At 44.8% G+C, this 22168-nt stretch overlaps 1 protein-coding gene across 2 annotated transcripts; it reads left to right on the top strand.

Moving 5' to 3' along the window:
• The first annotated feature begins 1033 nt into the window (after window positions 1-1033).
• On the top strand, window positions 1034-9487 carry LOC132353068 (cytochrome c oxidase subunit 6B1). Of its 2 annotated transcripts, XM_059903945.1 has the most exons (5): window positions 1034-1166; window positions 3254-3370; window positions 4539-4639; window positions 6038-6123; window positions 9299-9487. In XM_059903945.1, exons 2-4 carry the CDS (start codon window positions 3265-3267, stop codon window positions 6089-6091), a joined length of 261 nt encoding a protein of 86 aa, XP_059759928.1. In that variant the 5' UTR covers window positions 1034-1166; window positions 3254-3264; the 3' UTR covers window positions 6092-6123; window positions 9299-9487. The 2 variants fall into 2 exon arrangements, with proteins under 2 accessions (XP_059759928.1, XP_059759927.1); XM_059903944.1 differs by lacking the exon at window positions 6038-6123 and having other exon boundaries at window positions 1048-1166.
• The last annotated feature ends 12681 nt before the right edge of the window (window positions 9488-22168 follow it).

Here is a 22168-nt window from a genome sequence, read left to right as displayed (position 1 = left end):
AGGGGTTTGGGCTCTGGGAAGATCTCATTGAAGGGGGTGAATGCAGGCATGTAAACAGGCAGTTCCACAAATAATTACAACGCTGATGAACACAATGCATAAGAGGCCCCCAACCCAGTTAGGCCTGGACACTGCACCCAGCACAGTATGTGAGAAGCTTTGGAGGCCAGGCTGAGGGGAGGGGCAAAAGCAGTTCTCTTTCATAGCTTCCTCTTCCAGTCCCTGGAAGCCCCCTTTATTCACACAAGAAATTCACTCATTCCACAAATATTTATAGAGTACCTATACTATGTGCCAGAAACTGTTTTAAGTGCTAGAGATACAATGGTGAATAAGAGACAAAACTTGCTCCTTTATGATGCTTCTATCATATATTGAGGGAGACAAAAAATGATAAACAATAAAAGGAAGGATACAGTATGTCAGACGATAAGTGCTTTGGAGAAATAAAGTAGGGAAGAAACTGACAAGATAGCAATTTTAAATATTTGGACTGAGAAAAACTCATTGTTAAGGTGACATTTTAACAAAGACTTGCAGGACACGATGGAGGGAGCGAACTGCAAGAAGAGCATTCCAGGCCAAGGGGACAGCAAGTGCAAAGGCCCTTAGGGGGAAGCCAGCCTGCACGTTTAAGGAACTGCTAAGGAGGCCAGTGTGGCTGGAACCGCAGCAGTTAAGAGAAGGAGGTAAGAGTATAAAAGGGGGCCAAACCGTGTAGGTCATTTGCAAGGACTTTGTCTGGGTAAGCATTCAATAGATAATTCTTGCACGAATAAGAGCATTTCCGCTAGGATATTTTTCCCAGGCCCACTCTCCAGCCAGCCCCAAGACCCAGACTCCTTTCTCGTGGTAATGACAGAGAGGTGACCGTGCTGCACCCACAGCTTGGCACAGCGATAGCTCCGTGCGGTTCCAAGTGGCACGCAAGCTTACGATTGGGCTGGGATTGAGGATGAACAGGCATTCAGCCCAATAGGAAGGTTGGAGTTCGCTCGCATGGGCGTGGCCTGAACCGCTCCAGGGACAGCGCTCTAGCCGTGCGGAAGACTCCCCAGTGCGCTGCCTCGTCCCGCTTCCGGCCGGTCTTCGTTCCGCTTCCGGTCCGACACGAGTCATTGCTGAGGGTCACATTGAGCTTCCAGGGGCTTCAGGAGCGTCTTTAGGTGAGTGTAGGGGGCTCGGGGGCCCTGGAACCCCAGCCTGGGGAACTGTGGAGCCCGACCCTTGCTTCCCGGAGAACGAGGTAAAGTTTCCGGCCGGCGGCGGTCGACCTCCAGGAGCCCTGGGGTCCTGTTAAGTTAGTAATCGTAGCTGACGATTATTTAGTTCTTCGATGCCAGGAACATTACAAGCGATTTATATTGCTTCATGTAATCCTCCCTCCAACCCTATGAGATAGGGCCTGCGATTATCCCTTTTTGACTGGCAGGCAACTGAGGATCAGATATTATGCAGTTTAGCTAGCGACCAGGACTGCAGTGCTCTTAGTCACCAGGGCGCAGACGTCCCTCCCCCCACGACCCCCGACCCCCGACCCCCAAAGCTTGCCTAGGCCGCAGCCTGGCTTCCTGGTGTCTGGCCCCTCCTCTCCCTTGGACGTTGGAGGGGCTGCAGCGTCATCCGCAGTCCACCCTCACTCCCGAAAGCGGGTGGAGATCGCTTCCAAAACAACTCTTCCGACCGCGTCTGTGTCCCAGAGGCTGGTGTTCACATCACCCCGCTCCCGGAAAGAGTCTCCTCCGGTGCCCCAGATCCTTACCGCTACCCTGGGTCGCTTGAATTTATTACTGGTCTGCTTACTTCTGTGTAACCCCACGACTCCTCGAATAATCTGGAATAGAGGCAGTTTCTCTCGGATTCCCTGATGAAAACAGTGTGTCACCTCATAAGAGAGATTATAGCACAGGTTTTTAACCCTGGGTCCACAGAATCTGTAGAGTTCAAGGGGTGCTAGTACTTGAATGGGGGGAAATTTACATCTGTACTTTTGCTAGTTTCTAATTGAAATGTAGCATTTCCTTCAGTTAGGAATGGAGGCAATAGCCCTAGTAGTATTGGCATCATCTGTTACTTTGTCAGCAATCAAAATCATAGGTCATCTGACAGACCATTATGGTTGCAGATTTCACAACATACCATTTTCAGGCATGACTATTTTGAAATTGTGGTAGTTAATAAAACCTCAGCTACAAGTAACTGGTTTTCTTTGTGATCCTATGCAATTTTTAAATGCATTCTTAAATTTTTATTTGTTTATTTTCTTTTTGGCTGCGTCGGGTCTTAGTTGCGGCAGGCGGGATCTTTGTTGAGGCGCGCAGGTTTCTCTCTAGTTGTGGCGTGCTGGCTTAGTTGCTCCCGGGGCAGGTGGGATCTTAGTTCCCCGACCAGGGACCGAACCCCCGTCCCCTGCATTGGAAGGCCGATTCTTTTTTTTTTTTTTTAATTTATTTATTTATTTTTGGCTGTGTTGGGTCTTCGTTTCTGTGCAAGGGCTTTCTCTAGTTGTGGCAAGCGGGGGCCACTCTTCATCGCGGTGCGCGGGCCTCTCACTATCGCGGCCTCTCTTGTTGCGGAGCACAGGCTCCAGACGCGCAGGCTCAGTAGTTGTGGCTCACCGGCCCAGCCGCTCCGCGGCATGTGGGATCCTCCCAGACCAGGGCTCGAACCTGTGTCCCCTGCATTGGCAGGCAGATTCCCAACCACTGCGCCACCAGGGAAGCCCCAGAAGGCGGATTCTTAACCACTGGACCACCAGGGAAGTCCCCTTTAAATGCATTTAAACATATTCTGAGAAAGGGTTCATTAGACCCCTGAGGAGTTCATGGCACCAGTAGACATTAAGAACCTCTGCAGTGTAGGTTAAGTTAGTGATAGAGTGCAGCTCCACCACATGTGTGCTGAATGACCTTGGGAAGTCGCTTAAACACCCTGTCTCTTGTCTGTGAAGCAGTGATAGTAATAGTTTCTGCCTTTTAGAGTGACTGTAGGAATAAAGCTTCCTTGCTTATAGTAAGCACTCAGTGAATGTCAGCTGGTGTTATGTTGGGACAAATAAAGCCTGATTTTACCAAGGAGTTGACTCCCCCAGACACCCTGCTATGACTTCCACCCTTAAGGTGTTCTTGCCCTGCCTTCACCTCTGTGTGTACTGAGAGGGAGGGGCGTTGGCTTGTTGCTCACCGGGCCTGGGTGGACTGACAGCCCCTTGCCAGCCCCAGAACCCCTGCCAGCACCCATTCTCTGCCTCCAGGAGTCAGCACTATGGCAGAGGACATCAAGACCAAAATCAAGAACTACCAGACTGCTCCTTTTGACAGCCGCTTCCCCAACCAGAACCAGACGAGGAACTGCTGGCAGAACTACCTGGGTGAGCAGGACTTGGGGGGGTGGGGGGCGCGGGCTGCAGTGTTGACTTTCCCCTGGTCCCACACCTCAAGTCGCTTGCCTCTTGGCTCCTCATAGGGGACCTGTGCATCCCAGGCCTCTTCTCTTTTATTCTGATCATCTGACCTCGCAGGGCCTGTGCCCCTCATCACCACCTGTGCTTAAGATCTGGCCCAGGGTCACAAACTTTGGTTCCCACAGTGATTTTTTTTTCCCCCAAGATGTGTGTGTGTATTTATGGAATGTAACATACATACAGGAAGTACATAAAACATAATGTACAGCTAAATGAATAATTCTAAAGTGCATCCCCCATGTAACTATAATCTGGATAGAAAACTAGATACTGCCAGCCCTCTGGGCTCCCATGCCTACTGCACACCCTGTCTTGAAAACAACACTCTACTCTCCCCAGGAGAGATGTAACCCCACAGACTTAGGGCAGTCACACTGTGGTTTTATCACCGCTGTGAGGTTTGCCTCTTTGTGATCTTTATAAATACTGTATGTGTTGTCTTAGGTTTGGATGTCTTCATTCAACAGTTTTGAAGATTCATCCGTGCTGTGGCATGTGTTTTGCTCATTTTTATTGCTGTACAGTTTTCCACATTTTATTCATGGACACTTGCATGGTTTCCAGTTTGGGGCTCTTATGAATGCTGCTGCTATAAACATTCTTATAAGTGTAATTTGATGTCCATGTGAATGCTTTTCTCTCTAGGGAGTGTGCCCAGGAGTGTAATACTTGGAGTAATTTTTGAATTAATTTCCTACTATTAAAAACCAGATTATCCCCCTCCTGTCTTCCTCTCCAGGATGCCAGCATCTTAGCATCAAGACCCTCGTCCCCTTCCCCTGCCCTGGTTCTGGACTTCCATAATCCCCACACACACCTCTCAGGTCGCCTTATCGTTCCTGACCCCAGAATTTTCAAGTAGAACAGTCATTCTTTAGGGGTTGCAAAATCAGCTTAGTGAGGTGTGTCTAGCCCTTTTGAGTACTACACTTGTAAGGGTATGCTTTCTTTGTGAACTTGGGGGTAGGGGGGATTTGTGTAACTGGTTGTGAAGTAAAAACGATTTCTGTGAATTTCGATCAAAAATGTGTTCCAGCCCTTGGTCTGGGCTGACCCTGATCCCCGTTCTTCACAGATTTCCACCGCTGTGAGAAGGCAATGACTGCTAAAGAGGGTGACGTCTCCGTGTGTGAATGGTACCGGCGTGTGTACAAGTCCCTCTGCCCCATATCCTGGGTATGTGCCTCCTCCTGGGGCCCTTGGGGTGCTGGGGTGGGGGTGGGGTCCTAGCAGAGGGGCGTGTGGTGACTTCATGGGAGCTCATCTGTGAGAGGCAAAGGGAGGACAAGGCATCACACTGGCCGTGGATGTGGCCTTTTCTTCTTCATAGAATCACCTCCCTTTCCTCCTTTCGCCAGTACTCTCAACCAGCCAGGCTCTCAGCCAAGGCAACCAGATCTATCTCACCCAGACACTCTACAAGTAAATGCCCTGTCCCTGTGGAGCTCACCATCTTTTGGAATCCTGTCCTTTTTTCATATGAGCATTTCCAAATATACATAAAAGTAGAGAGAATAATTCAGTGACCCCCCAAATATACCCATCACCCAAACTGAATAGTTTCAAGATTTCTCCACATTTCCTCCTTTTTTTTTTCCTCTTTCCTTTGCTGAAGTATCCTGAAGCAAATCCCAGACATGTCATTTCACCCCTACCTACTTCAGCATGCATCTCTAAAATACAGGGATGCGATAAGGCAGTCCTTTTAGGCCTGATCTGACCAGACCCGTTGTTACTATTTAATATTCTGCCATACCCTCTTTTTTTAAATAAAATATTACTTTATTTCATCAAGTCAAAGACCCCATCGACTACAAGAAACACTGAGAGATGTTTAAATCTTTTTTTTTTTTTTTAATGCTGGAAACGGATGTAACAAGCATGCTATTTTCACAGATGTTAAAATGAAAAAAATCATATATCTTAAAATCAAAATATGATATTATTACAAAACTAATAGTGCTTATTTTAAAAAATAAAACAGTACAGTACAGTACTGAGCAGTACAGTAAAATGAAAAGTAGACGTCCACTTTAGCTCCCCAGTCCCCCTCCCCTGAGGTAACTACTGTTAACTGATTCATTTTTCTCTGTATACATTTATCATACATAAGCCTGTGGAACTTTCTGTGTATGCGTGGGTCATACTATATCGTCTGTTCTGTGACTTATCAATGTGTGCGTATAGATCTACCTCATTTGTTCTGTTTTATGACAGTGCGTATAGATCTACCTCATTTGTTTTTGTTTTTTTCTTTTCTTTTTTAAAATTTTTTGGCTGTGCTGCACAGCATGTGAGATCTTAGTTCCCCTACTAGGGATCAAACCTGCGCCCCCTGCAGTGGAAGTGCGGAGTCTCAACCACTGGACCGCCAGGGAAGTCCTTAACTTACAAATGCTTTCATTTAACTGGTCCCCTTTGATGGAGATTGTGTTCTAATTTTGATGTACATCTTTGGGGCTTGTTTCTTGAGAACAGATTGCCTTAATGCACTCTTCCTCAGCTTGCTTGGTTTGCCTCCCAGCTCTGTGGCCACACTCTCTCAAGTGTCTGAGTACCCTCTTCCCCTCCCAGGATTTCTCCTTGTCCCTGCGTGATCTTGGGTACCATGACATCGTGATCCCGTAATATCCGCCCTCCAGCCTCAGGGCCTGCATTAGGTGAGTGCTGGACAGGGTGCTAGGAAACATGCTTCCAGGCCCGGTGCTGCCCCACACCCCAGCCTCCGGGACCTGGGCCTGCCCTTACCTGGGGAGCGTTAGATGCTGTGGTTCCTCCCCTCAGGTGCCTGCTCTCTCTGCCTTCTGAGGGCTGGATGTGAACACACCCTTTATACCCAGCAGCCCTGGCTTCTTTATTCCAGAAACTTGGTGAAGTAAAAATAAGTGTTTTATTATTGCTATTGTTCGTTTTTGTTTTTTTATAAGCAACATAACCACTTCACAGAAACTTAAGAAATAGAGGAAGGGGCAAAAAATTGTTTCTCATCCTCCTGACCTGGCTGATAATACTGTAACATCTTCCAGGTGTTTCCTGTGTATTTTTAAAAATTAGTCTCTAATCCCAGTATGTGTATTTGGGGAGGAGTGGGGCTGGGAGTCCAGCACTTTTCCTATATGAGCATTTAAAACATTTTTTCCAATCATCTTTTCTTTTCTTTTTCTTTCTTCCCCCCCCCCCACCCCCCCACATCACGAGGCTTTCAGGATCTCAGTTCCCTGACCAGGGATTGAACCCGGGCCACAGCAGTGAAAGCCCTGAGTCCTAACCCCTAGGCCACCAAGGAACTCCCTTTTATTTCCCATTTTAAAAAATCTTTAGTTTCTTCATAAAAAATACAGTAAACCTTCAAAGTGAGAGACTTTTATAATGTAAAAAGTGAAAAACTCCTAAGTCACCCACTTCTGAGTCCAAAGTTAACTTCCCTTAGAAAGTTGGTATAAATCTTCCACTTCCTTTTCTGTGTGCTAATGTGTGAGTAGGTGTTGGTGTATGTTTATATACTTTTTTAAATTTTATTTATTTTATTTTATTTATTTCTCTTTGGCTGCGTTGGGTCTTCGTTGCTGCGCGTGGGCTTTCTCTAGTTGCAGCGAGCGGGGGCTACTCTTTGTTGTGATGCACGGGCTTCTCATTGCGGTGGCTTCCCTTGTTGCGTAGCATGGGCTGTAGGCACGCAGGCTCAGTAGTTGTGGCTTACGGGCTCTAGAGCGCAGGCTCAGTAGTTGTGGCGCATGGGCTTAGTTGCTCTGCGGCATGTGGGATCTTCCCGGACCAGGGCTCGAACCCGTGTCCCCTGCATTGGCAGGCGGATTCTTAACCACTGCGCCACCAGGGAAGTCCCTATATACTTTTTAAATATAGATATGGATCATACTGTAGATACTGTTTATCCTTGGCTTTTTGACTTGCATTGTTTACCTATTTTTATGTCAGTACAACCTGCTTAATTATTGGGTAGCCATTGTCTTTAATAGTTAAAAAATAGTCCCTTCCCCTTTAGCTGGACTCAGTCTTTTTTCACTATTTTAAATGATACTGCAGTGTACAATTCCATTGCAGGAAATGTTTTGCCTTCTATTTGAATGGTTTCCTTAGTTCCCTTTCCATGAAGTGGGATTATTGGACAAAGACTAATTTGCCAAAGGATCAGGCCAGCCTGATCCTTTAATTTAAAAGGGATGGGGAGTGGAAGATAGTACTAAGTGTTGGTGGTTCTATAGATTGGTCCAATCACTTTTTTTTAATTAATTAATTTATTTATTATTTATTTTTGGTTGCATCGGGTCTTTGTTGCTGTGTGCGGGCTTTCTCTAGTTGCGGCAAGCAGGGGCTACTCTTCGTTGCGGTGCGCGGGCTTCTCATTGCAGTGGCTTCTCTTGTTGTGGAGCACGGGCTTTAGGTGCGCAGGCTTCGGTAGTTGTGGCTCGCGCACTCCAGAGCACAGGCTCAGTAGTTGTGGCACACGGGCTTAGCTGCTCCGCGGCATGTGGGATCTTCCCGGACCAGGGCTCGAACCCGTATCCCCTGCATTGGCAGGCGGGTTCTTAACCACTGTGCCACCAGGGAAGCCCAGGTCCAATCACTGTTAAGGTCAATCCTGAGACAGGATCTTTCAAAATGAAAAAAATCATACTCTAGATGTGGCAGTTTCACATCTACACATCCTATAAAAATGTTTGTGTACAAGGACATCCATTGCAGAGTTGTTTGTACTGGGGAACATTCAGAAACAAGTTATATATGATGGTATATTCATCTTGATCTCTGTGATAGAATACAGAAAGAGCTCTAAGACTCATGGAAAAAGCAAGTTGCAGGACAGTCTGTATAGTATGGGGGAAAAAAATCTGTATAGTATGGCCCAATTTAAGTAAAGAGTATTTGTGATGTGTGGTGTATGTGTGTAAATAAAAGAGGCACTTGCTATGGGCCGGCTACTTTGTAAGTGCTTTATATCATATAAGGGCAAACATGCTAAAAAAAAAAAAAAAAAATAGGTACTATTATCAGTATCCTCATTTTACAAAATTGGAAACTGAGGCCCTGAAAGGTTGAGTAATTTGCCTGAGGAAATTACAGCTAGGAAGCGATGGAGCAGGGATTCAGATTGTCTTCCTTATCCATGCATTTATCCATTGCCTCTGATGTATAGCATGTAAATGTGAATGTGTGTGTGTATATAAAAATAAATGTGCTCTGACTGCCTGTAGGAGGGTCCACAAGTTGCAGAGTGTTACCTCGGGGGAGTGTTGACCGTTCGATATGGGCCTGTCCATCGTTTTGTATATGTATGCATACATCTGTGAGCAATAGTAGGATCACACTCTGTAGCCGGTTTGGACCTTTTTGCACTTGATTGTGCATTTGATCGTTAGAGATGCATTCCTGCTGGAGCATAGACAGCCTCATTTTTTTTTCACAGCTGCCCAGTATTCCTTCTTTCTTCTGTTCTGACAGACATCGTTGAGGGTTGACTCTGGGGTTCCTGAAGCAGGGCCTGGTCACACTTTTGAAGGTGTTTACACACATCTCCCCACAGACAGCTCTGCAGTGAGTCTGCCTGTTATTATTCCTCCACCGCCACCCCACCCCCCGCCCCACCCCTTGTCCCCTCAGTGGGTCAGTTCATGTCAGCTCATTCAGGACAGTGATTCTTGTCCTTCTGGGTCACTGCTGGTTCCCCGGCTCCTGGAACAGTTGCCAGTACTGGCACGCAGCAGGTCCTGGGGTTACTTGTTGACTGAACAGGTAGGCAAAGTGGGGAAGACAGAGAAGTTTACCCATCTGGTTTCCCTGCGGAGGAAGGGAGTAACACTGGCTGTCTTTCCACAGGTGTCAGCCTGGGACGACCGCCGGGCAGAAGGCACGTTTCCTGGGAAGATCTGAACTGGCTCCACCCCACCTCTGTCCTCCGTCCTTCTCCCCAGGGTGGTGAAGGGGGACCTGGGTACATAGTGATGCCCACGCTGGGGTCCTGAATCATGACTTAACTAATAATAAATACTCGTTGGAAGAGTGTAAGGCTGTGTATGTGTAAAAGAGCTGGATGATGGGGCCAGAAGCTGGGGCGGAATTAGTACTTTGACCAGTAAGAGAGACTGAATTCAGGGTGTTTTTTTTTTTTTTCTTTTTTCTCTTTTTAAATTTTTTTTTTTCTTTTTTTTTTTAATTTTTCTTTTAATAAACTTTGACCACCTCTTCTTTACCAGACAATAGAGTGAGTGATTATACAAAATGACCTCAAGTTCCTGTATGTGCTAAAATTTATCTGTATGTTCTCCTTTATTATCTGTATAATTTTTAAAAACTTATGTTTTGAACCACATGAAAATAGTATAATAAAAACTCCTATGTACCCATCACCTAGCTTCAACAGTTATCAACAAGTGAACACCCCTCTCCCTCTAGGTTATTTTATTTTATTTTTACTTATTTATTTATTTGGCCACACCACGTGGCTTGTGGGATCTTAGTTCCCCAACCAGGGATTGAACCTGAGCCCTCGGCAGTGAAAGCACTGAGTCCTAACCACTAGACCACCAAGGAATTACCCCTCTAGGTAATTTTAAAGCAAATACTGGAGATCATATTTTATCCAGAAATAAGTAAGTATATGTATCTCTTCAAGATACAGGTTTATTTTAAACATAATCATAAAATTGTATCTAAAAGGTAATACATTCTTAATATCATCTAATAAGCAGTCTTCTGTACAATGTGTAATTTCTCCCTATTTTCTAGGCTTCCTCTTAATCATGTTGATTATGGTGACAATTGGAAGTCACTTAAGTAGGCCAAGTTAAGAAATGTTCTTTCTTGATGTCCCCAAAGGAATTGCCACACAATAACAGTACAAAATATCATCCACCGCAAACTTGTCAACAGGGAACTCCTGACACAGTGTGACCAGCTAGAGTACCATGTTGTGGCCAAATTGGTGTTTCGGACAAGACCACTCAGATGGTTGTGTAACAAACTTATCTGAAGTATGTTCAAAAGAGCAGAGATGATTCTTGTATTGAGGGAAAATGGCCCTAGGGAGGGCTCTTCTGAAATGGCTGCCCATGAGGAGGGGTGCTGTAAACAGGAGCCTAGTGCATGCATAGGGGCTTTGAGGGACTGTAGAAGCTTCTGGCATGTGTCAGGAATAGGAAAGAAACATGGTGAAAATTTCAAATGAAAGAGGAAGTCCAGTGAAAAGACAAGATATAGGACTTCCTTTGACCCCAGTCACCCAGTCCTGCCCAGAGGCTGCCACCATTAGCAGTTACAGAGATAGCCTGTACATCTAGAAGCATTTATCTTGTCTATTTGATTTGATAAGGATTTGATATGGCTCTCCCATTTCCTCTTTGCTCTCCCACTGCTCTGTTTGCTCATGCAGTCCCTCCCACACTGACCTCTTCATTTGTGACAGGAACCCTGTGAGCTAATGAGAAGGTCAACGCACCAGGCTCGCTCCAGCCTCAAGGCCTGTGCAGCTGCTGCTTGCTCTGTCTGCGAGGCTTAGCCACACAGCTCACTCCCTCCTGCGTTCAGCTCTTCCCCAGATACAACTCAGTGTGCCCTTCCCTGGCCACTCAACCTACCAATTCGACTCCACACACACACTTTGCAGCCCTCATCCCTTTGGTTTCTTAAGTATTTACACTAATATTCCTGTATTTTATTTATTCATCCTTGATAATTGTCCCCCCACCACTAGAATGTAATATCTGTGAGGACAGGGATTTTTAAAAAAAAAAAAAATATATATATATATATATATATATATATATTCCCTCTTTCATCATTTTATTATGAAAATTTTCAAGCATACGGAAAAAGTGGACAAATAGTACAATAATTGCCCTTATACCCACCACCTAGTTTTGACAGTTGTTACTATTATGTCATATCTACTTTGTATACGTGTACATGTAATTTTTTCCTGAATCATTTAAAAGTGCTTTCCAAACATGGTGACAACTTCACTCATAAGTACTTAAGCATGTATCTTTGAAAAAGGCCATGTTTCTTCAATACGATTGTCACTCCTAAGAAAAACTAACATGAATTCCCTAACATCTCATATTCATATTTCCCAAATCATACCCCAAAATCTTTTTACTGTTGTTTTTTTTAAAATTTAGTTTATTTTTTATTTATTTATTTTTGGCTGTGTTGGGTCTTCGTTGCTGTGCGCAGGCTTTCTCTAGTTACGGTGAGCGGGCACTACTCTTCATTGTGGTGCGCGGGCTTCTCATTGCAATGGCTTCTCTTGTTGCGGAGCACGGGCTCTAGGCGCGTGGGCTTCAGTAGTTATGGGTCGCGGGCCCTAGAGTGCAGGCTCAGTAGTTGTGGTGCACGGGCTTAGTTGCTCTGTGGCATGTGGGATTTTCCTGGACCAGGGATCAAACCCATGTCCCCTGCATTGGCAGGTGGATTCTTAACCACTGCGCCACCAGGGAAGTCCTGTTGTTTATTTTTTATACCAGGATCCCATCAAGGTTCACCTGCATTTGATCTTTAGGTCTAGTAGTTTTTCAGTTCTAGAATAGCCCCACCCCTGCCCCACCCACTCTTGTAAGAGTGGAATTTTTTAAGAGGCCGGGCCAGCTGTCTTGTAAAATGTTCCCCATTCTGGATCTGTCCGATTGTTTCCTCATGGTGTCATTTAGCTTCTTCCAGCATCTGTAGTTCTTATAAACTGGAAGTTAGCTCTAAAGGCTTGATTAGATGCAGATTATTTTTTGCAAGAATCCTTCCTGTGTGTATCTTCCTTATTGCTTCCCATCAGGAGGTACCTGATGCCAGGTTGCCCCATTAGTGGGGGCCACTAGCTGTCTCCTCTGGAAAGATCTGGCAGATGACCTGTGAGATGATACTATGGGGAATGGTTCCACCACGACAACCTTGCACATCTCCACATGAGCCACGTAAGCAGTACTTAGTTGTGGTCTGACCCGAACCACAGCAGAACTCCTGGTGATTCCTCCTGAAACAAAAGGAGATAAGCAGTCTTGCAAAGAGCTGCCATGAGGCATTTTCTCACCCGCCTCCTTCTCTTGCAGAGACTGCTTCAACACCATTTCTCACCCAGCTCCCGTGTTTCAGTTGAGTACAGGACTTTCCACCTCACTCCTTAGGGTATAGCTGCAGGCTGTAAAACTACTCTGAAGCTACCCCACTGGACACCTTACCTGCCTTATCGCAGATCTTCCAGCAACTCAATAAGCCATGTATGATTATGACCCCTATTTTACAAGTGAGGAAACTGGGGCTTCTATTCCCCTGCCAGGCCATGTGGCTGTGTTTCCCTTTAGTGTATCTGTATAGGAGAGGGTTCAGTGCAGAAAACAGAAACCTTTCAAGGCATATTAAGTAGAAAGGGATTTAATAGGAGAAATCTAGTACAATAAATCCATGTGATGATATGAATTTGGATATAGTATACCCTCATCGTGTTCAACTCAGCATAACCCCACATAGAAAGAACATACCTCAACATAATAAAGGCCATATATGGCAAGCCCATAGTTACCGTCATACTGAATGATGAAAGGTTGAAAGCTTTTCCTCTAAGATCAGAAACAAGACAAGGGTGCTCACTCTCACCACTCCTATTAACATAGTACTGAAAGTCCCAGCCAAAGCAATTATGCAAGAAAAAGAAAAAGTCATTCAAATCAGAAAGGAAGAAGTAAAATGGTCTCTGTTTGAACGTGATATGATCTTATATGTAGAAAATCCTAAAGACTCCACCAAAGAAGTGTTAGAACTGATAAACAAATTCAGTAAAGTTGCTAACTTCAAATCACAAATACTATCCTTGTACACCCCCATTTTATATTTTTGATGTCACAATTAACATCTCTTTATATTGTGTGTCCATTAACAAATTATTTTAGCTATTGTTAATTTTGATACTTTTGTCCTTTAATCTTTATACTAGAGTTAAGTGATTAGCACACCACTATATTATAATATTAGAGTATTTGAATTTGACTATATACTTACTTTTACCAGTGTGTTTTATATTTTCATCTTTTTATGTTACTAGTTAGCATCCTTTCATTTCAGCTTGTAGAACTCCTTTCAGCATTTCTTGTAAGGCAGTTCTAGTGATGATAAATTCCCTCACCTTTTGTTTGTTTGAAAAGTCTTTATCTCTCCTTCATTTCTAAAGGACAACTTTTCCAGGTAAGTATTCTTGGTTGGCAGTTTTATCTTTCAGCACTTTGAATATATTATCTTACTCTCCCCTGGCCTGTAAGGTTTCTGCTGAGAAATCCACTGATAGCCTTATGAGAGTTTCTTTGTAGGTAAGGATAATTTTTTCTTACTGCTTTTAACATCCTGCCTTTGTTTTCCATTTTAGACAGTTTTATTGTAATGTGTCTTGGAGACTTTTTTTGTGCGTGTGTGTGTTTTTTTTAGTTGAAATTTTGGGGGAGGGACGTCCCTGGTGGCGCAGTGATTAAGAATCCACCTGCCAATGCAGGGGACACGGGTTCGATCCCTGGTCCTGGAAAATCCCACATGCCGCGGAGCAACTAAGCCTGTGCACCACAACTACTGAAGCCCGCGCGCCTAGAGCCTGTGCTCTGCAACAAGAGAAGACACCGCAATGCAAAGCCCGCACACCGCAATGAAGAGTAGCCCCCGCTCGCCGCAACTAGAGAAAGCCGAGCACAGCAACGAAGACCCAACGCAGCCAAAAAGATTAAAAAAATAAACTATACTGGAATAAAATATTTTTTAAAAATTGGGGGGAAGCTTATGAGATTAATGAATTTGAATGTCCAAATTGCTCTCCAGATTTGCGAAGTTCTCAGCCATTTTTTCTTTTAATAAGCTTTCTCCCCCTTTCTCCGTCCCTTCTCCTTCTGGGACTCCAATAATGCATAATTTATTTCTCAATGGTATCCGATAGTTCACACAGGCTTTCTTCACTCGTTTTCATTCTTTTTTCTTCGTTCTCTTCTGTCTGGAAATTTCAATTGAACTTTCTTCTACTTCACAGATTCTTTCTTCTACTTGATCAAAGCTATGTTGATGCTTTCTACTCCATTTTTCAGTTTATTCATTGTATTCTTCAGCTCCAGAACTTCTGTTTGGTTCTCCTTTATAATTTCTATGTCTCTGTTAAACTTCTCATTTTCTGTATTGTTTTCTTGATTTCAGTGCATTGTCTTTTCTTGTAGCTCAAGAAAAGCTTCCCTAAAACAATTATTTAAAATTCCATATCAGGAAAACCACAGATCTCCATTTCACTGGGGTTGGTTACTGGAAAATTATTGTGTTCCTTTGGTGATGTCATGTTTCCTTGATTTTTCACATTCCTTGAAGTCTTGCATTGCTTCCTTTGCTTTTGAAGAATTGATCACCTCCTTCAGTCTTACTGACTGGCTTCAGAGGACAAATACCTTCCATCAGCCCTGGTAGGGATTCTGAGGCTTTCTCAGGACTTTTCTATGGATACACCTGCTCCATCATTTCTTGTTCCCTCTTGAGGGGGAATTCTTAAGACTGTATGCCTTCTATCAATCCTGCAAAGCCAGACTGAATGCTGACAACCTCCTGTTTGCTTTCCCTAGGGCTGTGCTGAATGCCCAAGTTTATGTGCTTTCTCCTAATCCCCCAGAGTTGGCTGACTTTCTGCATGCGCTCAGTAGCCATCTGCAGAGGCTCACTCTCACAGCCCTCAAGGGTGTGCACAGGGAGCTGGTCATGAGGTGGGAATGTGTGTGGATGAGGCACGCAGAGCACTGGAGGCGCTGTGGGCCAGCTGTGGGGGAACCACAGGCGAGGCATCCCCAGTGGCTCATGTGCAGTCTTCCTACTGTCTGTGATGTGGTTACTAGGATCCGAGTCCCTTTGATGATTTCTGAGAGCCCTGGATGCTATTCTCCCTGCCACTCCCTGCTCCACCCCCACCCCCCCCAGTTATGCAAAACTCAGTATTCCTCTTCAGTGCATCGAATCTTGGATTTTTTTTTCCCCCCAGCAGTGTGCTGGAACTTCTCTGCTGGATACCCAGACTTCTCATCTGTGAGTGATTTTCAAAATCACTTTTGGGGGACGATGGTAGAAAAACTCCTATTTCACCATTCTGATAACATCACTCTCTCAACTTTTACAAAGGTACAAAAATATCCAGGAAAAATCAGTCATTTCCCCACCTTCTCTAGCCACAACGAGGTGACTGCCATCACTGGTTTCTTATGTGTCCTTCCAAAGATAGTTTATACATTTGCAAGCAGATCCTCCCTCCTATCTGCCTACCCACCATAGTAGCCTGCTGTTCCTGTTGTTCTGAACCTTGCTTTTCTCCATTAATAATAGTATTTGGAAATCATTCCTTGTCAATCTGATATTCTTTTTTTTAATTTATTTATTTATCTTTGGCTGTGTTGGGTCTTCGTTTCTGTGTGAGGGCTTTCTCTAGTTGCGGCAAGCGGGGGCCACTCTTCATCGCGGTGCGCGGGCCTTTCACTGTCGCAGCCTCTCTTGTTGCGGGGCCCAGGCTCCAGACGTGCAGGCTCAGTAATTGTGGCTCACAGGCCTAGTTGCTCCGCGGCATGTGGGATCTTCCCAGACCAGGGCTCGAACCCGTGTCCCCTGCATTGGCAGGCAGATTCTCAACCACTGCGCCACCAGGGAAGCCCTCAATCTGATATTCTTGAACTTTTTCAAATTGTACAAGTAATGCATGAATATGTTTTCTTCTTTTTTCTTTTTCTTTTCTTTTCTTTTTTTTTTTTTTTTTTTTTTTTGACCACACCATGTGGCTTGTGGGATCTTAGTTTCCCGACCAGGGATCGAACCCAGGCCTTTGGCAGTGAAAGCAAGGAGTCCTAACCACTGGACTGCCGGGGTATTCCCTGAATATGTTTTCTTGGCTTAAAAAAAAGGAAAATACTCCAGCAGAGTCAATGTCACCCAGAGAGGCCTTATGGTGTAGTGTAGTGGTTAAGGGGGTAGGCACTAGAGCCAGACTGTCTCAGTTCAAATTCAGGCTCTACCACTTACTAGGTCTGAGGCCTTGGGCAAATTACTTGACCTCTGTGTCACGGTTCCCCCATCTGTAAAATGAAGTTAATGACACTTTCCTCATTGGGCTGTTGTGCAGATTAAATGGGATGCTACGTGTAAAGTGCCTAGAACAGTGCCTGATACTACATGTGAAGTGTTTAGAACAGTGCCCTGTGTGTTGAAAATGCTCTCTAGATATGATTTGCTCCTGGTACATTGGTCTCCTTTCTGGGCTGTGGACACATCAAGGAACTTTTCCTTCTCATTGTCTTTGTGTGTGTGTGTGTGTGTGGTGTGTGTGTGTGTGTGTGTGTGTGTGTTAAGGACACTTAACATGAGATCTACTCTCTTAACAGTTTTTTTTTTTTTTAGCTGCGCCACACGGCTTACGGAATCTTAGTGACCCAACCAGGGATTGAACCCAGGCCCTCCGCAGTGAAAGCGCAGAGTCCTAACCACTGGACCACCAGAGAATTCCCTTAACAGATTTTTTATTTATTTATTTTTTAAATAAATTTTATTTATTTATTTATTTATTTAGGCTGCATTAGGTCTTTGTTGCTGCGCACGGGCTTTCTCTAGTTGCGGCGAGAGGGGGCTACTCTTCGTTGCAGTGTGCGGGCTTCTCATTGCGGTGGCTTCTCTTGTTGTGGAGCATGGGCTCTAGGCACACGAGCTTCAGTAGTTGTGGCACGCGGGCTCAGTAGTTGTGGCTCGCAGGCTCTAGAGCGCAGGCTCAGTCATTGTGGCTCACGGGCTTAGTTGCTCTGCAGCATGTGGGATCTTCCTGGACCAGGACTTGAACCCGTGTCCCCTGCATTGGCAGGCAGATTCTTAACTACTGCACCACCAGGGAAGCCCCCCCTTAACAGATTTTTAAGTGTACAGTATAGTATGGTTAACTGTAAGCACAATGTTGTACAGCAGACCTTTAGAATTTATTGATCTTACATAAGTGAAACTTTATACCCATTGATTAGTAATTCCCCCATTTTCCTCCCCTCCCAGCCCCTGGCAACCACCATTCTACTCTCTGCTTTAATGAGTTTGACTATTTTTGTTACCTCTTATAAGTGGAATTATGCACTGTTTGTTCTTCTGTGGCTGGCTTATTTCACGTAGCACCATGTCCTCCAGGTTCATCCATGTTGTCGTCTACTTCTCTAAGGGTGAACAATATTCCCTTGTATGTATATGTCATGCTCCCTCTGTCAGGAACGTTCTTTCCTGCCTTTTATTTACCTGCCAGCCTCAGTCTCCTCCTCCAACGTCCCTTCCTCCAGGAAGCCTTCCTCTACGCCCTGGGCTGGCTCAGGCACTTCCTCTGGGCTCGCACATTCCCCTTTGTTTTCCCCATGGTGGCCCTGACCCTTCGGCCTGCGCTTCCTCCCTCAATGCCTTGGTCACTTCAGCATCCCCCTGACCATGCTGAGCTGTCACTCTCTGGTGAGTGTCTGTCCCCCCCATTCTTCCGTGAGCTTGTGAGGACAGGGACAGAGCCAGCCTGATCGCCACTGTGTTCCCAGCATCGTGCCCCACAGGGCTGGGCATGAGAAAAATTCAGTATGTGCATCAGACCCTTAATGCTTAGTTCAGGCCTGATCACATACTTGGTGCTCAATAAATCTGAGACAGAAATAAGAAGGCTTTTTGACTGTCCCACCCTAGTGCTTTCCTCCTTGCTTCACCACCTCACACCACGTCCTAGTCTCCCCTGACTTCTCTCTCTCCCTCTCCCTCCCTTCCTCTCTTCTCCTCCAGCCACACTTCACACCGGCCCCACCCAGCTCTGAGGCTTCCCTTTCTTGGGCGTGATGTCCACCTCTCACACCCCTACCCATGAATTTCAGGCCCTCCCTTGCTCAGCTGACCCAAAGGAGCACCTGAGATTTCAGCCTTTCTTTATTACCTTGGCACCCAAACTTCAGGTTTCAGAGCGTTGCTAAGTCTGCATACCTCTGAGCTGCCATTGATGGCATTTTTCTATATCTCTTTGATCAAATGAATTCATTTGGAAAGGAAACAACCTATGACGTATTCCTGCAAAAAACTGGATGAAGTAGAGCCACATATGTGATGGATAAATCTCAAAAGCATAATGTTGAGGTGGAAAAACTCAACTGCATGTACCATAAGATACAATTTATGTAAAGTTTACCAAAAAATCTAAAACTATTCTATACATTGTCAATGAATATATGCATATATATTAAAAATATGAAAGCGTGCATAGGAGTAGAAACCCAAAATGCTAACAAACATATGAAAAGATGCTCAAAATCATCAGTAATAAAACAAGCGAGAATTGAAATAATGGCAGGTACCACTTTACACTGAATTACTCTTTGTCAAAAACTAGAAAGCTGAGTAATATCAAGGGTGGGTGCTGAGGAAATGATACAAGAACCCTCATGAACTGTTGGTTGGAGTGTGGAAGGGGACGGCCTTTGTGGAAAGCAAACTGCCACATACATACCCAGGACCCAGCAATTCTGCTCCCTAAGAAAGAGACACAAGTCTCTACCGGGCCAAGCATGAGGGGGTTCATTGCAGCATTATTACCAGTGGGAGTGGTGTGGTGAGGGAGTTGGAAGTAGCCTGACTGCCCTCTCTGGGGAGGAGACAGTAAACTGGAGGATGCACACCAGAGGGGCCCCAAGCAACTGTCAGAAGCCATGGGCTCAATGTGCCCGGAGTCACATGGATGGACCTTAATAAACGTGTAGTGCTCAGCAAGAAAAGTAAGAATAGGATGAGCTATTTAACACAATCACGGGTATGTCAATTAGAAAAGACATGAGCAGGAAACACTGGTATCCATTTTACAAGAACCCACTCAACAAAAAAAGATATATATGAGAATATTAGAATGTTTGCCAGTGGGGGGAGGGGGCACCGAAAGAGACTAGGATATGGAGATATGAGGAAATACATTAAATTTAAATCAAGAGGGCTTCCCTGGTGGCGCAGTGGTTAAGAATCCGCCTGCCAATGCAGGGGACACGGGTTCGAGACCTGCTCCGGGTAGACTCCACGTGCCGCGGAGCAACTAATCCCGCGCGCCACAACTACTGAAGCCCGCGCGCCTAGAGCCCGTGCTCCGCAGCAAGAGAAGCTGCTGCAATGAGAAGCCCGCGCACCGCAATGAAGAGTAGCCCCCCTCGCCGCAACTAGAGAAAAGCCCACGCACAGCAACAAACACCCAATGCAGCCAAAAATAAAATAAATTAATTTTTTAAAAAAACACCATTCACTTAAAAAAATTTTTTAAATCAAGAAGTATCTTGTGGGGGATAATGAACTATAAACTGAGGGTGTGGGATTAACGCAATCCAGGACACCTGTGATCTGAAAAGGAAGACAAGGGAAGGGTGTGGAGGAGGAGGAGTCCCAGATTTATTTATTTATTTATTTATTTATTTATTATTTATTTATTTATTTTTGTCTGCGTTGGGTCTTCGTTGCTGTGCGCGTGCTTTCTCTAGTTGCAGCGAGCAGGGGCTACTCTTTGTTGCGATGCACGGCCTTCTCGTTGTGGTGGCTTCTCTTGTTGCAGAGCACAGGCTCTAGGGCGCGCGGGCTTCAGTAGTTGTGGCTCACGGGCTCTAGAGCGCAGGCTCAGTAGTTGTGGTGCACGGGCTTAGTTGCTCCGTGGCATGTGGGATCTTCCCAGACCAGGGATCAAACCCATGTCCCCTGCATTGGCAGGAGGATTCTTAACCACTGCACCGCCAGGGAAGTCTGAGTCCCAAATTTAGTAGTGAAGTTGTCTCTGGGGCGGGATCACGTGGCTTCATATGCCATCTGCAATGTATGCACCTGAAAAAAACAATCTGCAGTGAATACAGAAAATACTTAGATTTGACAAAGCTGGGATGTAAGGATGTAGGTGTAGGTTACATTATCCCTACGTTTTCTTGTATAGTTGAAATATTTTATAATAAAAAAGTTTGAGAAAACTTTCCTTTCACCACTGCCCATGGAAAACAAAACATCTTAAAAATAAATACAATGAAAATATGTTACTATTAAATTCTAGTGAGACACTGAGGCCTGTTGAAACCTGCTCTAAGCAAGAAAGGAGAGGTATTTAGGACACAGTAGCATCAAATTACTGAGCCTCTCTCCATGGCACCGTCTGAAGGACTGGTTAGAAATGGCTCACCTTCTCATCATACGAATTTTGTATCATTTCATGCCATTTCATTTCATGTCCATGGAATGCCTAAAATTACCTCATGTGCCCTCTTTCGAAAACACCACTTTTAACACATCGAATATGTTTCTTTTGAAAGGATCTACCCTCTTTAGAATAAGGCATTGGAATAAAAAAAAATACAGAAAAGTGCACTTATCGTGAGGGTACCGCTTGATGAATTTTCACAATCTGAATACCCCTGTGTAACTAGCGTCCAAATCAAGAAAGAGAAGCCCCCTTGCTGTCCCCCCTCCCAGTCACATGCTCCCAAGGGTAACCACTCCCTGACTTTTATCATTCTAGATTGGTATTGCCTGTTCTAGAACTTCCTATCTAGCATCATACAGTGGTAGTCTTTTGAGTGGCTTTTTTCATTTAGCGTAATGCTTTTGAGATTCATCCCTGTGGTTGCGTGTATCCATAGTTCGTTCCCTTTTGTTGCTGAATAGTATCCATTATATGCATGTACCATCATGGACTTATCCATCCTCCTGTTAAGGGACACTTGGGTGGTTTCCAATGTGGGGCTGCTATGAATACACTCACAGCCTTTGGTAGACGGAAGTGGGGGAATTTCCAGGGACAAATGGCCGGATCACAGCATAGGCGTATGTTATCTTTAGGAGATCTCGGCGTTGTGATTTTTATCATCAGCCTTCTGAGCATCTGAGTAATTAGCACTTCAAATTTTATTGTTTTGAAGACTAGCTTATATAACAGTAAGAAAGAATAGTGAAAATTCAAGTTTGACATCAAAACACACTGGGTTCTTGTTTCAGAACAAAATGAATCCCTTTTATGACAGGTGACATATGCCTCCATTGATGAAAACTTTTTGCTTTTACTAGACATTTTATATAACTTTCAATTGCTTATAGTTATCAACTATTTGAAAATAAAAATATTTCATTTATTAGCATGGTCCTATTATTTTGCAAGTTACTTTAGCTAAAACTTATAAAGTGTATTTGACAGGTTATATAAATTATTATTTCAATGTTCTCATTAGTCCTTAATATATGTAAATCAACAGAGAAAAACTATTTTAAATGTATAGTGGATTGACTAAAAATCAAATTATCCATTTTAATCGGAAGACGTTTCATGAGTCTTATTACCAAGCCAGTATCTTGACGACTGAATTTTAAGTTCCATTTGTTTGCCCATTTCTCACTGGGGAAAGCCAAAGCACAGAGAGAAAACCAAGCAAATGCCCTAGCTCTCCGGGTTGAAAAGTTCTGGGGAAGGACGGGCCCAAGTCACCCTTTTCGCCTGCAGAATCAGCCTTTTGCCACTAGGGGGCGCCACCGGAGAGACCGTGGGCCGCTCCGGAGCGCTGCTGGTGAGGCGCGGCAGCCCACTGCACACCAGGCCCGAAGACACCCTTTGCAGATATCCCCGGCCTCAGTTCCCATCGCCGCCCAGGAAAGTGGTCTGATGGTACCCATTCTGCAGATGGGCAGATGCACACGCCAGGTCGCGTGGCA

Source organism: Balaenoptera ricei, chromosome 19 (genome assembly GCF_028023285.1).
Source record: "Balaenoptera ricei isolate mBalRic1 chromosome 19, mBalRic1.hap2, whole genome shotgun sequence".
NCBI classification, from domain to species: domain Eukaryota; kingdom Metazoa; phylum Chordata; class Mammalia; order Artiodactyla; family Balaenopteridae; genus Balaenoptera; species Balaenoptera ricei.
This window is presented reverse-complemented; position numbering and strand designations above follow the sequence as displayed.

Bases quoted from the DNA above. Each gene is read 5' to 3' on its own strand.
- LOC132353068 (XM_059903945.1), top strand. From the start codon at position 3,265: ATGGCAGAGGACATCAAGACCAAAATCAAGAACTACCAGACTGCTCCT. The intron at 3,371-4,538 runs GTGAGCAGGACT...CGTTCTTCACAG, and splicing joins CTGCTGGCAGAACTACCTGG to ATTTCCACCGCTGTGAGAAG. The intron at 4,640-6,037 runs GTATGTGCCTCC...TTCCCCTCCCAG, and splicing joins CCCTCTGCCCCATATCCTGG to GATTTCTCCTTGTCCCTGCG.